The sequence below is a fragment of the Rhinolophus sinicus genome, chromosome 15, assembly GCF_057876585.1.
Source record: "Rhinolophus sinicus isolate RSI-liver-muscle chromosome 15, RSI-T2T, whole genome shotgun sequence".
In the NCBI taxonomy this organism is placed as follows: Eukaryota; Metazoa; Chordata; class Mammalia; order Chiroptera; family Rhinolophidae; genus Rhinolophus; species Rhinolophus sinicus.
Window position 1 is genome coordinate 95,852,850 of NC_142515.1, and position 17,336 is coordinate 95,870,185.

The following is a 17,336-nucleotide window of genomic DNA, read 5'->3' on the forward strand; positions in this document are numbered from 1 at the left end:
ACTGCAACAGTGGGTATAGCAAGGGCACACTGTCCTTTTATCTTCCAACTGTCAAAGAAATGAGTTACCTGAGAACTAAGGCCATTACCAAAACCTCCACATAAAAAGATGTAGCCAGGAAATGTGTTTAAGGTTCTCACATAAGTGATAGTAGTATCTATGGACCCATTGATTAGCATAGAGGCATTCGTATCATTCAACCAAGGCTCAGGTACTATATTATTACATAACAAAAGGCTGCCTAATTGGACCTAGAGAACATTATGTTAAGTGAAATAAGTCAGACAGAGAAAGACAAATACCATATGATCTCACTTATATGTGGAATCTAAAGAAAATAATAAATGAATGAACTAATCAGAAACAATCTCAGAGACACAGAAGAAAAACTGAGGGTTTTTAGATGGGAGTGGGGAGTGGGGATAAGGGGGAAGGTGAGGGGATTAGAAAGCACAATCGGTAACCATAAGATGGCCACGGGGATATGTAAGTCAATCTAGGGAACGTAATCAATAATGTTGTAAAGATTTTGTAGGGTATCCGATGGACACTTGTCTTAGGGAGACCACCTCAGGGATGATGTAGATGCCTGATCACTGCACTGTACACCTGAAGCTGAAGCTGAATAATGAATGTCAACTATAATTTTATGTATATAAAAGAAGTGGAGTACAGCATTAGGAATAAAGACAGTGGAAATGGCAGTAAGCAATGTCAGAAGGGTAGTAGATGGGGGGAGAGGGGTTATCACTGTGTGAGGGATATAAATGATAAATGTCTAACTATGACATTGTTTTGTACACCTGAAACTAATTAGAAAAAAAGATTACTTTGAGAGCGCCGAATCCTAACCACTAGATCACCAGGGAATTTAGGATTACTTTGATAACTGACTTTACTTGACCCTATTAAAAAAAAAAAAGGCTGCCTAATATACGGATATGTCAGCAAGCTTACGAATGGCTCGATTCACACAGGCTGTCCCTCAGAATTTCTTATATAGATGTTCAAGAGATCTCATTTTCCCATTGCAGGATTGGGTTAGGTTGAAGCAAGGAATGAGTTTATAAAACAGACTTGTGGAATAATTTGAAAGTGAAACTGCTTACAGGGTGAGCTAAAGTATCATTACTGTCTTGGACAATTGAGGCTTCTATTGACAGATACAACAAATGGAGAGGTTTCCCCTTTTCACAATAGATTAGGAAATGCTGACAGGGACATTGTTCTTCGAAGAAAGAGAGGGGAAAATTAAAGTAAGAAGCAAAGGTATGAAAAGGGTGTATTGGCCTGGCATGGTCATTTTTGGGAAAACTCTCCTTCAGATGCCATCTGTTTCAATTCCTGGAGATCTTGAATTTCAGGTTACCGGATCATATACAGGTCCAGTCGGGGTTTGGTGTCTTTTTTAGGTGTGACACACGAATCCAAGAATGCACTCTTTGGAGTTTGGCAGCACAAGGGTTAGTCAACAGTACCTAATAGGGGCCCCTCCAGCAAGGCTGAAGGGAGTTATTTTGTAGGTGTCTTTTCCAGTAAACAAAATCTCTAGGTAGCAGAGTGTGGTGTTCAGGCTTTTTGTCTCCCAGAGTGTGCTGTGAAAAGATTGTTCTACGAATGCATTATTATTTTCAATAAAAGCAATTAGGTCTTTAGAATATTAAAGTATGCACATGAAAAGCATGTTCCAGGGGTGGCCGGATGGCTCAGTTGGTTAGAGTATGAGCACTGAACAACAGCATTGCCGGTTTGATTCCCACATGGGCTAGTGAGCTGTGCCCTCCACAATTAAATTGAAGACAATGAGCTGCCGCTGAGCTGCTGTTGAGTTGCTGGAAGGGCGACCAGATGGTTCAGTTGGTTAGAGCATGAGCTCTCAACAATAAAGTTGCCGGTTCAATTCCCGCATGGGATGGTGGGCTGTGCTCCCTGCAACTAAGACTGAAAACAGCAACTGGACTTGTAGCTGATCTGTGCCCTCCATAACTAGATTGAAGGACAATGACTTGGAGCTGATGGGCCCTGGAAAAAACACATTGTTCCCCAATATTCCCCAATAAAAAAAAGAAAAAGAAAAGGAAAGCATGTTCCAGGCAGGCTATCACCATCACCACCAATGTGGAATTAGGTACCCCTGGGAAGGGCAGTATCTCCCTATGTCTAAGAGGCTCCCCAAGATGTCAAAACTAAGATACAGAAAAGAAAACATGATTAAAACAATCAGAAGGCAAGGATTTGTCTGCTTGCAACAGTTCAATTTAACATGGTAAGGGAAGTGCTACCTGGGCAATGAGGAACCAGATGAAATAAAAGCATTCTAGATTTTAAGGACATACACATATAACCCCCAGACAGACACACAAAATCACACAGATTGTCACTGGACACATATGTGCACATAACCAAACAGACACATAGACTAAAAAATCCTCAGAGATAATGGCCCAGACACCCACAGTCCAGGCCTTCAACAACTCCTCCCCAGGTTTCTCTCCCTCCTTAGACTAAGCACCATCTGATTACTTACAGCTCTTGTTTCTTGTCTCCTACAATGGCAGCTTCAAGGAACATGGATATTTGTTCCATTTCATTCACTACAGCATCTACTAAAAGCTGTTATATAGGAGGAGATTGATACTTATTGAATAACTGGCCTCAAAGACACATACATACACCGGGGTTTTACACAAATCTCATCACAGGCCCACATGCACTTGATCTTAACAGTGAACCGTTCTCAGCCCCATCCCATGTGACTGAGGGGTGTCTCCTGGCCCCCAAACCAATCCCCCAAAGAATGTCCATCTGCCTCTCCTGATGGCTAGGGGACTTCACACTTTCTGAGCCTGCAGAGTACAATACGACCATCTCTACAAGAACCACAACTCAGGAGCATGAAGAGGTGAGTCAGGGCCGGGAATGGAGGAAGGTATCCTGTCCCAGCCTCTCACTCGGCGGCTATAATCACTTCCTGATTGGCACTCCTCACCACATAACTTTCCTCACTTTGCTTTCCCATGGAAGCTCAGGCAGGGCAACAAAGGTTTGTGAGTACTCACCCAGACGCCATGTCTTCTGCTGCGGTCTCCATGGTATGATGTCCATCATCTATCTCCCTGAGGTCTCATCTGCTCGCAGATGTCCTGGGGTCAGCCCTGCAGGGACGTGCCGTCACCGAAGCTTAATCACTGCCCACCCTTGAACGTCTGCTGATGGGGAGGAAGCTCAGCCTCTGGACCTCGAACCCCAGTCTCCCAGACACAGAGAGATCACCTGAGAGACCCAGAAAAGCACTGGAAGCTGTTGCAAGAGCAGGTCACGATGTGGCTGGGCTCATTTCTGCCTCTTCCCTTCAAGAAGCAGCGGGTGTGGCCTCCAACACGCAGAGGGGCACCACCTCCTGCGCCTGCGCACTTCAGGGAAGGCTGGAATCCCTGGCATTTGCTCTCACTTCCTTTGGCGTGGTGCCGCACTGCATTGTGGGAGCCATGTGACGTGATGGGGCTGGGAGATGCGGAGGCCCTGGCTGAGATCGCTGTTTCCCACAGGCCACGGGCTGGAACTCCGCAGGGTGAGTCCTGTTCCCAAAGAAAGTAGGCACAGGCCTTGGTGGCTCCTCCGCTCCCTCTGGAGGCAGCTCTGAGATGAGGGAGCTGGACGTGGTCAGCGCATGCTCTGCTGAAACCACAGGGTGGAATGCGCCGCAGAACTTGGGGAAGGTGACTTAGGGACAGCAGGGCTCCTGAGGGAGTCCTAGAGCTAGAAGAGGGGCGTCTCCTTTGGACATTGGTGGTTGTGAGACTATTGTTAAACGTGCTTCTTGGTGAGGAGATGATGCGACAGCGGGGATTATTGTGTTCGAGGGGCTTGTGCCTCATGACATGGGTTCTGGGTTCTGTCAGTGCTTCACCTCAAAGCCACTTAGGGCTGCAACACAGAAAATTTCCAGAGTGGGACAGGTGTTGTATTTAAACATGTTTTCCAGAGAGCAGGCAGAGTGGGCTTGAGATGGGAACCTTAAGAGCTGGAAATGGCCTCAAGACCTGCTCTGGGAAGACAGGATGCTGACGCCCAGGGATTAAGTTAGGTTATACGCAGGCCCAACCCGCTTGGGGGGATCTGTCAGATGCACCTGTTTCAGACCGCGGCATTTCCCAGATGTGACCTGAGAAACCTGGTATCATCTCGATAGTGGGCATTGGGAGCCCTGTCACTCTCACTAGTTGTGTGAATGCGGGCAGGTATAGCCCTAGAGGAAACTTTCTAACTTCAGAATGGGTTCCAAGAAGGGTTTGTATTGGCACATATCCTTCTTTCCCACTCTTCTCACTTCTTCTTAAGAAGGTGGTGGAAGGAAGTGTTGCACAGGTAGCAATCAAACTCAGGAGAGTTTAACATTCTCCAAGCATGTAAAAATATTTTTATTGTTTTCTATTAATTATAGTATATACACATACTGTTTTAAGAGTAGTTGTGAGTTTTCACAAATGTATAGTTATACCACCATCAAGGTGGAAAGCACCCCATCAGCCCAAAGAGACCCTCTTGTGGTGCCCATTTATACTGAACAACCCTCCACCTTTAACACTGATGTTTTAGGTTCCTATACTTTTGCCTTTTCCAAAACGTCATATAAGCGGAACACCATGTTGCTTTATGAAGTCTATTTGGAAACTGATGCCACATTTGTAAAACTGCTTAATTATACAAACCTTGCAGTGTTCTTCTGAGATTAAAATTTTTGACATTGCACTATAGAGGGGCACACATTATGCCTTCAAAACTGAGTGATTCCACTATTATGAGCTATGTATATTTGGGTAAGACTCTGTGTTTAACATTCTTCACATGCTTGATGGGAAGAATGATGGGAACGAGGGCTCAAATGAGATACCAATAATTATAAAAATCACATAATCTCCACACTGCTAAGAAAACATAAATTAGCACTAAAAAAAGGTACTAAGTTTGGATTTCCTTTGCCGTTTAATGAAACAAAAGCTGTCAGCTTTTACCCCATCTTCCATGACAGCTCCTGGAAGTGTAAACACATGGAAATGATCCCTGCAAACAGCTAATATGGACTTTAGGGACTTTGTACATCACTGGAACAAAATCTGTCCAGCTACTCCTCTTATAAAAAGGCATAGAACATTTCCCAGTTTGAGGATGTTGCCATACTCCTTTGCCCCTCACTAGGGTATTATTCAAAATGATGACTTGTCTGCAACCCACCTCAATTTTCCCTTGGATCATTGTCCTCTAAACATCCATAGGTCTTTTTGGTATTTTTAACCAGGAAATCCCATTGGACTTACACAGATATCCCTCTACACAAAGAAGACCCATGATGAGCTACAACTGTATAGATAACCAGAGCTCTTCCTCAATCTGGGAGGATCTCAAAGGTTTCATGTGTGTCTCTCAGTTGAATAGCAGCCAAAATGATAATTGAATCGAAAAGTAATTTCAAAATCTTTCAACTGATATTAAGCAGGAAGGTAAATACCACAAATAACAATAGCCCAAAGAATGGGAAGACTCACGTCCCACACACCCATGTCCATACTCATAATCAAATAGCATGTACTCTAAAACTCATAACTATGGCTACAACAACAAAGATGAACAATGTCTATACTTTTATCTTTGTAAGAACCACTGCTGATAATCCCAGGAATGCAGGAATTTCAGTATTGCTGTCCATTCTTCACATGCACACCTGAGCAGATCCTCAAAGTGTCTAAGATAATATTAGATGGGGGAGTGGTATATATATATATATAATGGAATATTACACAGCATTAAAAAAGAATGAAATCTTGCCATTTGCCACAACATGGATGGATTTGGAAGGTATTATACCAAGTGAAGTAAGTCAGGCAGAGGAAGACAAACTGGTTTCACTTATATGTGGAATCTAAAAAACAAAAACAAAAACAGACTCATAGAAACAGAGACCAAAGGGATGGTTACCAGAAGAGTGGGATGGGTGAAAAGGGGAAGGGGAATATAGTCAATAATACTGTGGTAAGTTTACACAGTGACTACTAAAATTAGTGGGGTGATCACACTGTAAGGTATAAAAATGTGGAATCACTACATTGTACACCTGAAACTAATATAACCAATGTTAAGAATGCACAGCAACTATACTTAAATTAAAAATTTTAAATGATATCCTCATTCACTGAGGCCCCTACCCTCCATAAAGATATACAGTCCACCCCAGCTTCCTATTATCTCAGCTGTCATTGTTTCCTTTCCTTCAACACCTTTATTTTCAACTTAGAAAAAGATTTTTCATTTAACCATCTTTTTTCCAACATAAACATAAGCATCAAGAGTGTAAGAACTTTTTTTCTCAGCCTGTCTATCCAGAGTGCCTTCAATATTTGTGCTAAGTTGTATGTTTTCAGCCTACACATCATCCTGGCATAGGAGGGATGTTGAAAAATTAACCTCTTGCTTTCAGAAAGAAAACCGTCATTGGAAGAGGGATCCTGACTTTGTTCCTTGGTAGGTTTGTGTTCTCTGACAATTTACCTAAATTTATAAGCCTCAGTTAACTCATATAGGAGATAACAAGTTTTATATACCTTGCTAAGGAATACATGAATAGAAATATATGTTTATATTTTAAGTGAGGTACTTTATGGAGAAACGTTCAATATACTATAGGAAATATTTTAGTATTTTAATAACAAAAAAGGCAAAAACTGTTCCAGACAGCTGTGAGCTGGCCTAGCACAACTGTGCTAAGCCTAGATCTATCCTGTTGAAGGGAAAATGTCACATACGTCCATCACCAAAGCTACTTTGTTATTATGATGGATCAAGACAAAAACAAAGGCATTCATGTCTGGATAAATGATGAAAGAGAACAAGTTTCCAAAGAATAAAAATAACCAAAATTGCCCACTTTTCACTAATAGAACTTATCCTTCTTACAAATTAGGTTTAGCATTATGCCATTTTTTTGTCTGCTAGATATGAACTATTATGATTACCCATGAAGAATTATGTTAATTTCCTCACAGCATCCAATACAGAATGTCTTCCTTCCTTGAATAGCAATCAAATCATCTAACACAAGCCAAAATCTAACAAGAAGTCCTTCTGAGTGTGCTATTATTGTTTACCCCACTGTCATTTATAGTTTGTTGTCATTCTTATTACCGTAGTTTCCCCCCCCACACTCATGGTTTTGCTTTCCATGGATTTAGTACCTGAAGTCAACTGTGATCCAAAAATATTAAATGAAAAATTCCAGAAATAAAAATTTGTAAGTTTTAAATTGCTCACCATTCTGAGTCACATAATGCAGTCAGTCTCACTCTATCACCTTTGTTCATTGTATCAACACTGTATTCACTAGCCATCTCAATTATGAGATCGACTATTGTGCTATCTCAGTGCTTGTGTTTAAATAACGTATTTTACTTGATAATGGCCCCAAAGCACAAGAATAGTGATGTTGGCAATTTAAACATGCCAAAGAGAAGCTGTAATTTGCTTCATTTAGGTGAAAAGGTGAAAGTTCTCAGCATTAAGAAAAAAATCATGCTGAGGTTGCTAAGAACTATGGTAAGTCAAGTCTTTTATCCATGAAATTGTGAAGAAGGAAAAAGAAATTGTGCTAGTTTTGCTATTGCACCTCAAACTGCAAAAGTTATGGCTAAAGTGCATGACAAGTGCTTAGTTAAGATGGAAAAGGCATTAAAAATGTGGGTGGAAGATATGAACAGGAAACGTGTTCCAACTGACCACAAGTTGTGCCAGAAAGCATTAAGTCTATACAAAGATTTCACGGGAGCCTCTGAAACAAGTGACACAAAGCCATTTACTGCAAGTAAAGGATGGTTACACAGATTCAGGAATAGGTTTGGACTGAAAAATATAAAATTCTTGGAGAGGCTGCATCTGCTGATGAAGCTGCTACCACAATTCTAGTAAAGTTGAAGTTGATAAAGGAGAAAGGATACCATCCAAAGCAAGTCATCAATTGCAATGAAACTGGGCTCTTCTGGAAGCTGCCCAATAGAACCTACATTCATAAAAGTGCAAAGGAGGCACCAGGACATAAAACACGGAAGGACAGATTAACTCTGGTATGACGTGGCAAAGCTTCAGGGTATATGATAAAGCCAACCATAGTATAAAAAGAAAAGAATCCCTGTGCTCCCCAAACCAAAAATTATCTGCTTGTGTTCTGGCAATGTAATAAGAAAGCAGAGGTGACAGCTATCTTGTTTATGGAATGGTTCCACCAAGGCTTTCTCCCAGAAATGAAAGAATACTTGGAAGATTGAAAAAAAAATTTTTTTTAATGGGAAAAAAAACCTGAAAGAGGAAGTGTTGAAATTTAAAGTCCTGTTAATAATAGACAATGCATCTGGTAATCCTGAATCTGTTTGCTATGAAAATGAAAATGTTGAGGTTGTATTTTTATCTCAAAATACAACTTTATTGCTTGAGCCCCATGATCAGGGCATCATTTGTTTTATCAAGGCCACATACACTCACCTGGTATTTGATTGCATTTGATCACCAAATCTGGACATAATGATGCATGCCTGGAAATCATTCACTATTGTTGATGCAGTAACATTCATAAAAACTGCAATGGATGAATTAAAACCGGAAAATGTCAATGCCTTCTGGAAGAACTTATGAAGTTGTGAACTATTTTAAAGGCTTTCTGAGGATTGATGAAGAAGTTAGGAAAACCATTTATGCAGCAAGACAAGTTAGTGGAGTATTTGCTAACATGCTTGATGAAAAAGTGCAAGATCATATTGAAGGCCCTTGAGAAGTGCCAACAAATGAGGAATTGGAAGAACTTGTTAAGTCATCTACAGAGGAAGAGGGAAAAAAAAACTGAAGTAGAACCAGCAATATAGACATTATTGAAATTTGCTAATGTTTCAAATTGTGCAGACATTAAAGGGCAAAATTATGGAATATGATCAATGGATAAAACACAGCATTAAAATCACATGTATGATCACCAAAGGATTACAGCCTCTGCAGCAACATTTTGATGAGTTAAAAAGAGACACCAACTTCTGAATATAATGTTCTTCCAAGAGATACTGGCAAAAAACACCTCCAACTACTGAGGATCCCCAGCCATCAACATCTTCCGCTCCTGATATCCAACCACTGAGTTGTTACGGCTTGATGCTCCAGAATCACTCGAAGCAGATGATTCTCCTTCTGACACGTTAGGTCAATAGCAGCATAATGCAATGCCACAATGCCTACATCATTCACATCACTTCATCGCATCATGTAGGCATTTTATCATCTCACATCATCACAAGAAGAGTGTAGGCATTTTATCATCTCACATCATCACAAGAAGAGTGTAGGCATTTTATCATCTCACATCATCACAAGAAGAGTACAATAAGATATTGTGAAATAGACCACATTTATGTAATTTTTAATACAGCCTATTGCTACAATTGTTCTATTTTGTTTGCTATGGTTGTTAATGTCTTATTATGCCTAGTTTATAAATAAATGTATCAAATTATGTATGTACAGGAAATAACCATATATATATTTGGCACTATCCATGGTTTCAGGCATCCACTGGGGGTTTTGGAACATCTCCCCTGCAGATAGGGAGGACCACTGTACTAAAATTCATGAACCCCTCTGACTATAGACGTGACCTAGTGGTTTTTGGCAAGAGGGGATTGAAAAAAATATTTAAGTTTTTTGGTTTAGAAATAAGAAAGTAGCCTCATGACAAAAATTGTAAATATAATTTTTTGCCTGAGGAAAAAAATATTTGAATTTGTATGCATGTAATAATATTGATTCAGAACATATAAAAATTAAATGAAGAAACTTACACATTGATCTAAAAATCCATAATTACAGGAATATTTTAATGTATACATTTAGGAAATGAAAAACACAGTAATATTTCTTAGCATACGAGTGTCTGTTAAACAGTTAATAAAGTGTTTCTAAGAAAAAAACTGCAGAAGCACTCATTAGAGAAAAAATGCACAAACTTTCAATCATGTGCAATCAAAGATGATTCAAAGTATTTTGAAGGATTAAGCTCAACTATGAGTAAAAGGAAACACCCAGAATCTGCCTGATATGAGGAAGCTGCCAATTCTCACATGGAAGCACTGGGTCAGAGCAGTCACTGCTCAGTGCAGCAGAGGAACAAATTCCAACATGGTTCGTTTGGACGGCACCATTGTAGCTGTCATAGTAGAATCAGGAACACATAGTCACTAGTGGTATTAACAGAACAAGGTGTTTACTGTACAAATTAGATCTTATATAAATACAATCTAGAGAAGAGTGGAGTTTGTGCTTCAGAGAACATTCTCAGTGATGACAGTCTACATTTGTTGCCTGGTGGACATGTGAAGGCTTACAGGAGAATCCAAACTGCACTGGATCTTTCATGTCGAACTTTGGAGACAACTGTGGAAGCCTAGAGCTGAAATCAAATGGAAGTCAAGCAGACACTGGTGGTTTTGAGGATATTCTTGATTAGCAGGGCAAAGAATGAGGAAAATGGTCTGGAAGCAAGTGTTCACAAAGGCCCTATACATCTCTCTGTCTTATCTATACAGGTGGCTCCAAAACCTGCCTAATACTATTTCACTTCTGCGTTCCAAGTTTCATGTAAGATAGGATTTGGTGAATTGTAACATGGAAATATAAAGGCAATAGATTGTAGAAAACGTAGTTCACACATTACATTGATGTAACAGTCAAGAAAGGTCATCTCTAACTTTAGATGTTATTGTCCTATCACAATTCTCTCTTCTTAATGCAAACTCCACAGCCCAAATCCCAAACAGAAGAAATGATAAAGAGTAAGGGACAATATGTCAGAATAATAATTCACAGGAGACTATGTGATGAACTTGGCATATTTACACATTTATGTCAAACATGTATTGGCAAGGAAAATAAGGCTCTTCAGGCTGATGAAAAGGTAGTTTTCTGTATATATACACATATATTTCACTTTTTTAACAGAAATATATATAGTAAAAGTACTTGTCACGGGAGACCAGTAGGAAAAAAAACAAATACCAAAGTGTCATTTTTCAATGATCCTTTCCTAACAGATCAATTACAGGATTATGTAAAAATTAAATCTACTTGCATTTTAGAGATACACTTCAATTCACCCATGGATCTAACAGACTTCAAAATAGAAGCACAAAAATTTTACTGACTAAAGGAACAAAATGACCTATTAAACTTAGTAACTCTTGCTTAAACAGTAACTACAGAATTATCTCACTTCAATATTTACTTGCAAAAGTAAGCAGAACTGCATACTACAGAGAATTACTTAAACAATAAATCAGTAACAAAGATCATATATGTATGTTTATAACATTTCTTTCATATCGTGAAATTTCTAGAGTATCCTACATGAATTTTCACCAGACTACCCATATTATTACAACAATATGATTTAATGCTGATGCACTTTTAACACTACTTTGAAAATATTTGTTAAAATTAAAAACCTTGTCTTATTTTTCAGTTATACAATTTCTATTCAGTATACATTCTCACATGATTTTGTAGGGATTTGAGGTAAGTGAAGGTTTTCCTATATTGTTTACATTCAATAGAATTTCCTCCACTGTGTTTTTGTTTGTTTAATGGCTTCCCAAGGAAACGAGACAGATGGAGGCTTTTCCACATTCTCTACATATCTATACAGTATCTCTCCAGTGTGCATTCTTACATGACCATGAAAGCCTCTCCCACATTCCTTATATTCATAGACTTTCTCTTAGGTATGAGTTCTTTCATGATTTCGTAAAGAACTGGGACGACTGAAGGCTTTACTACAATTTTTACATTGATAGGGTTTCTCTCCGGTGTGAGTTCTTTCATGTGTTCGTAATGAACTAGGACAATCGAAGGCTTTCCCACATTCCTTACATTTACAAGGTCCATCTCCAGTGTGCTTTATCATATGTCTTTGAACATTAGAGAGAGAGATGAAGGCTTTCCCACATTCCTTACATTCATAGGGTTTCTCTCCACTGTGAGCTCTTTCATGTTTTTGAATGGAACTGAGATAAGTGAAGGCTTTACCACATTGCTTACATTCATAGGGTTTCTCCCCAGTATGACTTCTTTCATGCTTTTGAAGTGAACAGGGAAAACTGAAGGCTTTACCACATTCCTTACATTTGTGAGGTTTTTTCCTAGTGTGAGTCTTTTCATGATTTTGAAGGGACCTGGGAGTACTAAAGGACTTACCACATTCCTTACATTCATATGGCTTTTCTCCACTATGTGTGCTTTCATGATACTGAAAGTAATTGGGACAATCAAAGACTTTCCCACACTCCTTACACTTATAAGGCCCATCTCCGGTGTGCTTCATCATGTGTCTTCGAAAGTTGGTGAGAGAACTTAAGGCTTTCCCACATTCCTTACATTCATAGGGTTTCTCTCCAGTATGGTTTCGTTCATGTTTTCGAAAATAACTTGGACAACTGAAGGCTTTCCCACATTCCTTACATTCATAGAGTTTCTCTCCAGTATGACTTCGTTCATGTTTTCGAAAATAATTTGGACAACTGAAGGCTTTACCACATTTTTTACATTCATAGGGCTTTTCTCCACTGTGTCTCCTTTCATGACTTCGAAAGGATCTGGGACAACTGAAGGCTTTACCACACTGCTTACATTCATAGGGTTTCTCTCCAGTATGAATTCTTTTATGTTTTCTAAAGTAACTTGGACAACTGAAAGCTTTGCCACATTTTTTACATTCATAGGGCTTTTCACCACTGTGTATCCTTTCATGACTTCGAAAGGATGTGGGACAGCTAAAGGCTTTACCACACTGCTTACATTCATAAGGTTTCTCTCCAGTATGAGTTCTTTCATGTTTTCTAAAGTAGTTGGGACAACTGAAAGCTTTACCACATTGCTTACATTCATACGGTTTCTCTCCTGTGTGAGATATTTCATGAATTCGACAGTAACTGAGACAACTGAAAGCTTTACCACAGTGCTTACATATATAAGGTTTCAATCCAGTGTGAATCCTTTCATGTCTTCGAATGGATTGGCGATACTTGAAGGCTTTCCCACATTCTTTACATTTATATGGCTTTTCTTCATATTCCTGATACTCGTATGGTTTGGGTGTAGTGTGAGATTTCATGTGGCTATTAAACAATGACTGATTCATGAAGACTTGTCCACACATACTGCATTCACATAGTTTCATTCCTGTCGTTTTCTCTTTCTCATTGTGAATTGGAATCTGGCTGAAGGTTTTTACATACTGACCACCTTCTTTACTTTTACCCAGTCTCTCTACTATATGACTGCTGTAAAAAGTGAAAAGCATAATTTCAGTATCTTATTTACTAATAATTTTATATTAACTAATTACAACGTCAATTTTACCATAATAAAGGAAAGTGTAAATTTTAAGTGCTTTCTGATTGGTTGAAAGTAAATATGCTAAATGCTCAGCAAGAGGGCTTGCCCATAGCTATTATCAAAACAGTGTATTCATAAATGGCATTTCAAAATACTGTTTCCAAATGTACTATTTTTGAAACTAAACATGTAAACCACATTTGAAGAAAAAAAATTGATGAAAATATTCCAAGGATAGGTCAATTTGAAACTTGGCTGATTTGTTTTATTAATATATGCTGTTTTTAAAATTTTATGACATACTAAGATTCTCTTGTAGGATATTGCTTTCTTTTGTGTGACTCACCTTAAATTTGTCCCATGCTTTTCATAATGATCTTCAATGTCTTTGCATATTTCTCCTAAAATGCAGACCAGGAAAAATCATTATAAACTATAAAACCTTATAGAAAAATTGTTACATAACAACTCCATGATGAGCTGTGATCATGCCTGGTTTATTTACCAATGTATTCCCTCTCCACATTTCACTCCTTGGAACTCCACTGATGAACATGCAACACTGGTTTTGGTGTTTGTTTTTTTTGTTTGTTTTTCAATTACAGTTGACATTCAATATTGTTTTATATTAGTTTCAGGTGTACAGCATGGTGGTTAGACATTTATATAATTTATGCAGTGATCCCTCTGATTAGTAACCACCTTGCATTATATTTAGTTGCAACACTGGTTTTCTAATTGACTAAGCAAGTAAGAATGTTGTCTTCCCTACCAATTGAAGCCAGGTTCCTGAAGGTTTCCCACATCACATCTCTGTAGAGTTTCTTCTGTGAAGGATCCAGCAGAGCCCACTCCTCCAGGGTGAACTTCACACTCACATCCTCAAAGGCCACTGAATCCTAAAACATCCCAAATACGTATACAGGAGAATGGGTGATATGAACAGCACTAGGAATCTATACTCAATTCACAGAAATTCACATGACTTTGTTGGCAGAACTATTACTTATTGGCCACACTTACTTCCTCATAAATTTAATAGCATCATGAACACAAGGAAGGTATTGCTACGTTTTTTATTATGATCACGTCAGTATTCATTGCTGTCTAATATCAGAATACAGAGCACCTTGGAGAAATGAGATAAATGCTATACAAATGAAAGAAATATTTCCAGTTGAAGCATATCAATGAAAGAAATATTTCCAGTTGAAGCACATCAATTTATTGTAAAACAAACAAACAAAAAACCTCTTCCATCTTTTTTTTTCTTTTTTAAGATTTTATTAGGGAAAGGGAACAGGACTTTATTGGGGAACAGTGTGTACTTCCAGGACTTTTTCCAAGTCAAGTTGTTGTCCTTTCAATCTTAGTTGTGGAGGGTGCTGTTCAGCTTCAAGTTGTCCTTTCAATCTTAGTTGTGGAGGGCACAGCTCAGCTCCAGGTCCAGTTGCCATTGTTAGTTGCAGGGGGCACAGCCCACCATCCCTTGCGGGAGTGGAACTGGCAGCGTTGTGGTTGAGAGGATGCACTCCAACCAACTGAGCCATCCGGGAGCTCAGTGGCAGCTCAGCTCAATGTGCCGTGTTCAATCTTAGTTGCAGGGGGCAGAGCCCACCATCCCTTGTGGGAGTCGAGGAGTTGAACTGGCAACCTTGTGGTTTAAATCCCACTGGCCCATGTGGGAATCGACCCGGCAGCCTTCAGCATTAGGAGCACAGAGCTCCAACCGCCTGAGCCACCAGGCCGGCCCCATCTCCTTCTTTAATACCCACCATATCACTCATCACTCCATAAAGCACAGTATCATATCTGCATGAGGTTTTAATGAATAAAAAACACATGAAGACCTGGAAACTTTTTCTTCTCATCACCAAACATAAGAGGCCAGGAGGCCTGTGAAATCTAACTTGTAACAAGATCCAATTGCCCATAGGGTCCTAAAGTACTCCAGGTTATTAAAAGTAGTCAGATCCAGTTGACTCAATGAAAATATTCTTGTAGAGCAGTATGAATTATAATTGGTTTGTAAAATATTTATCACAGAATCAGTTTTACCTTCTTTGCTTTGTCTCATTTCATGGGGCCAGGAAGTTATTTGGAAAATAAAGCTCAAACACAAGGAAGAAGTCATGACAACTTAGATAGCCCCCAAATCCCTATACTCATGAGCCTCAGGGTTGCTTCCCACCCACTTTTAGAACATATAGGCATGCACGCTGAGATGATAAAATCACAGAGAAGAGTTCTTCCCAGCAGAATCATAACACTGTAACCTGGGCCTGATGACCTTGAGGAACAAGTTAAGACATGGAATTTGCAAGGGAGTTCACTGAAGTCCCCGATGATTTGATGACTAATTTGTACATGGTTATAAAATACAAAAAGAGTTCAACAGTGCTTAAAAAACAACAACCCATAAAATCCCCTTTCTCTAATTTAATCAACAAGAGATACCCAACCAGCCACTGTAGAGGCTCTCCTCCCAACTTCTCCCATTTCCAAGTTCCCATGTGAGCACAGCAGCATGACCACCCATTCTGAGGATAGGAATCCAAGTGGCATAAGTGCCTAACTGATGTGTAGGGAACAGAGAAAAGGCTTCCACCCAGCAATTCTGATGGTAGAATTCACCTATTTGGTAGACCAACAGCAAACCAAGAACACCTTTCTTGTTGTGGGTCCAGGGAGTAAGATGCACTGCCTGGCTCAGCCCTGATTACTGTTTCTACAGCAGATCGGTAGTGCTTACTCATAAAAAAGCCCTACTACCTAGTGTGCAGGAGAAGTGAATATTAGCAGGCCCAAGATTATACATATCTTTACAAACTCTGGGTAACAAAGTTTGTCCTTTGCTGGTACATGGGAACCAGAATTTCAAGAGTGATCCCACCACTCTTATGGATAACAGTGCCTCGGTGTGCCTAAAGCGTTTATGCAAACAATATGGTATAAGATAAACTCCTGTTTTGTGTAGTTTACACATTCGTCAGACAGTGCTGACATGATTATCCCCCAGAAAACACTCTGGGCACTGAGTCTTTACTGAGCTTCCCTGGTAGATAGTAATTCAGACATGTACTCACAACTTCTTGAAGAACTGAGCCCATCCTGTGTGGTTACATTAAGAGACAACATTTGGAAGCTTGCTCCTGATTTCTTCCAGACTAAATTTAATTCAGTACCAAACAACATTAATAAATAATAGTGAATGATCCTCAAGGAAAATTTAAATTTTTTTTTCTTGGATAATATCAACTAGAATGAAAGGATGGCACATGTTCTTAGAAAGAATTCAGTGGTCACCCAGATGTCACGTCTCCCAAATAATATCTTTATAAAGTTCCATTAATCCCCCAAACAGACTCTTCAGTAGTCAACGAAAACTACTCCTTCAAACCTAGTAGGAGGGACAAATGTCTAAAAATGGACAGTCTTCTAAAGAACAAAGTGACAGCCTATCTAACATACATCAAGGGTTTTTAAGCTATAGTAACCCAGACAGTACACTATTAACAGAGAAATAAACAAGCAGATCAAAAGAAAGAAAAGGGTCTTCCATGGGCCAGCACTTAATATATAAAGTTGGTCAAGGACAGAACAGGTATTATAGAGCAGGGGCAAATATCAGGGATACTTGAATACATGGGGCAAGGACAAACTGTTATTTAATTGGAAAAATGCATTGTATTCCCCGCTATTCCACGGACAATAGCCAATTCACTGTAGATTTAAATGTGCAAAATTAAATTAGGACACTTTTAAAAGTCATGTATTGACACAAGAATAGGGAGAATTTTGTCATATAAGAAAAAGAGTAAGCCATAAAGCTAGAGACTAACAAATTCAAATATATTAAAATTAAGGTAATTAAAAGACAATGAAGTGGGAAAAAAGTGTCAGTAATACATGCAATATAAAAG

General features: G+C 39.1%; 1 protein-coding gene across 1 annotated transcript; it reads right to left on the reverse strand.

Annotated features, from left to right (window-relative positions):
• Positions 1-9,869: 9,869 nt before the first annotated feature.
• Positions 9,870-14,321, reverse strand: LOC109454333 (uncharacterized). Its single transcript, XM_074338126.2, has 3 exons — positions 14,186-14,321; positions 13,760-13,814; positions 9,870-13,358 (listed from the first exon to the last, which is right to left on the reverse strand). Exons 1-3 carry the CDS (start codon positions 14,217-14,219, stop codon positions 11,798-11,800), a joined length of 1,650 nt encoding a protein of 549 aa, XP_074194227.2. The 5' UTR covers positions 14,220-14,321; the 3' UTR covers positions 9,870-11,797.
• Between the last annotated feature and the right edge of the window lie 3,015 nt (positions 14,322-17,336).

Bases quoted from the DNA above. Each gene is read 5' to 3' on its own strand.
- LOC109454333 (XM_074338126.2), bottom strand. From the start codon at position 14,219: ATGTGGGAAACCTTCAGGAACCTGGCTTCAATTG. The intron at 13,815-14,185 runs GTAGGGAAGACA...TCTGCATTTTAG, and splicing joins CAGGAACCTGGCTTCAATTG to GAGAAATATGCAAAGACATT. The intron at 13,359-13,759 runs GTGAGTCACACA...CACTTTTTACAG, and splicing joins AAGCATGGGACAAATTTAAG to CAGTCATATAGTAGAGAGAC.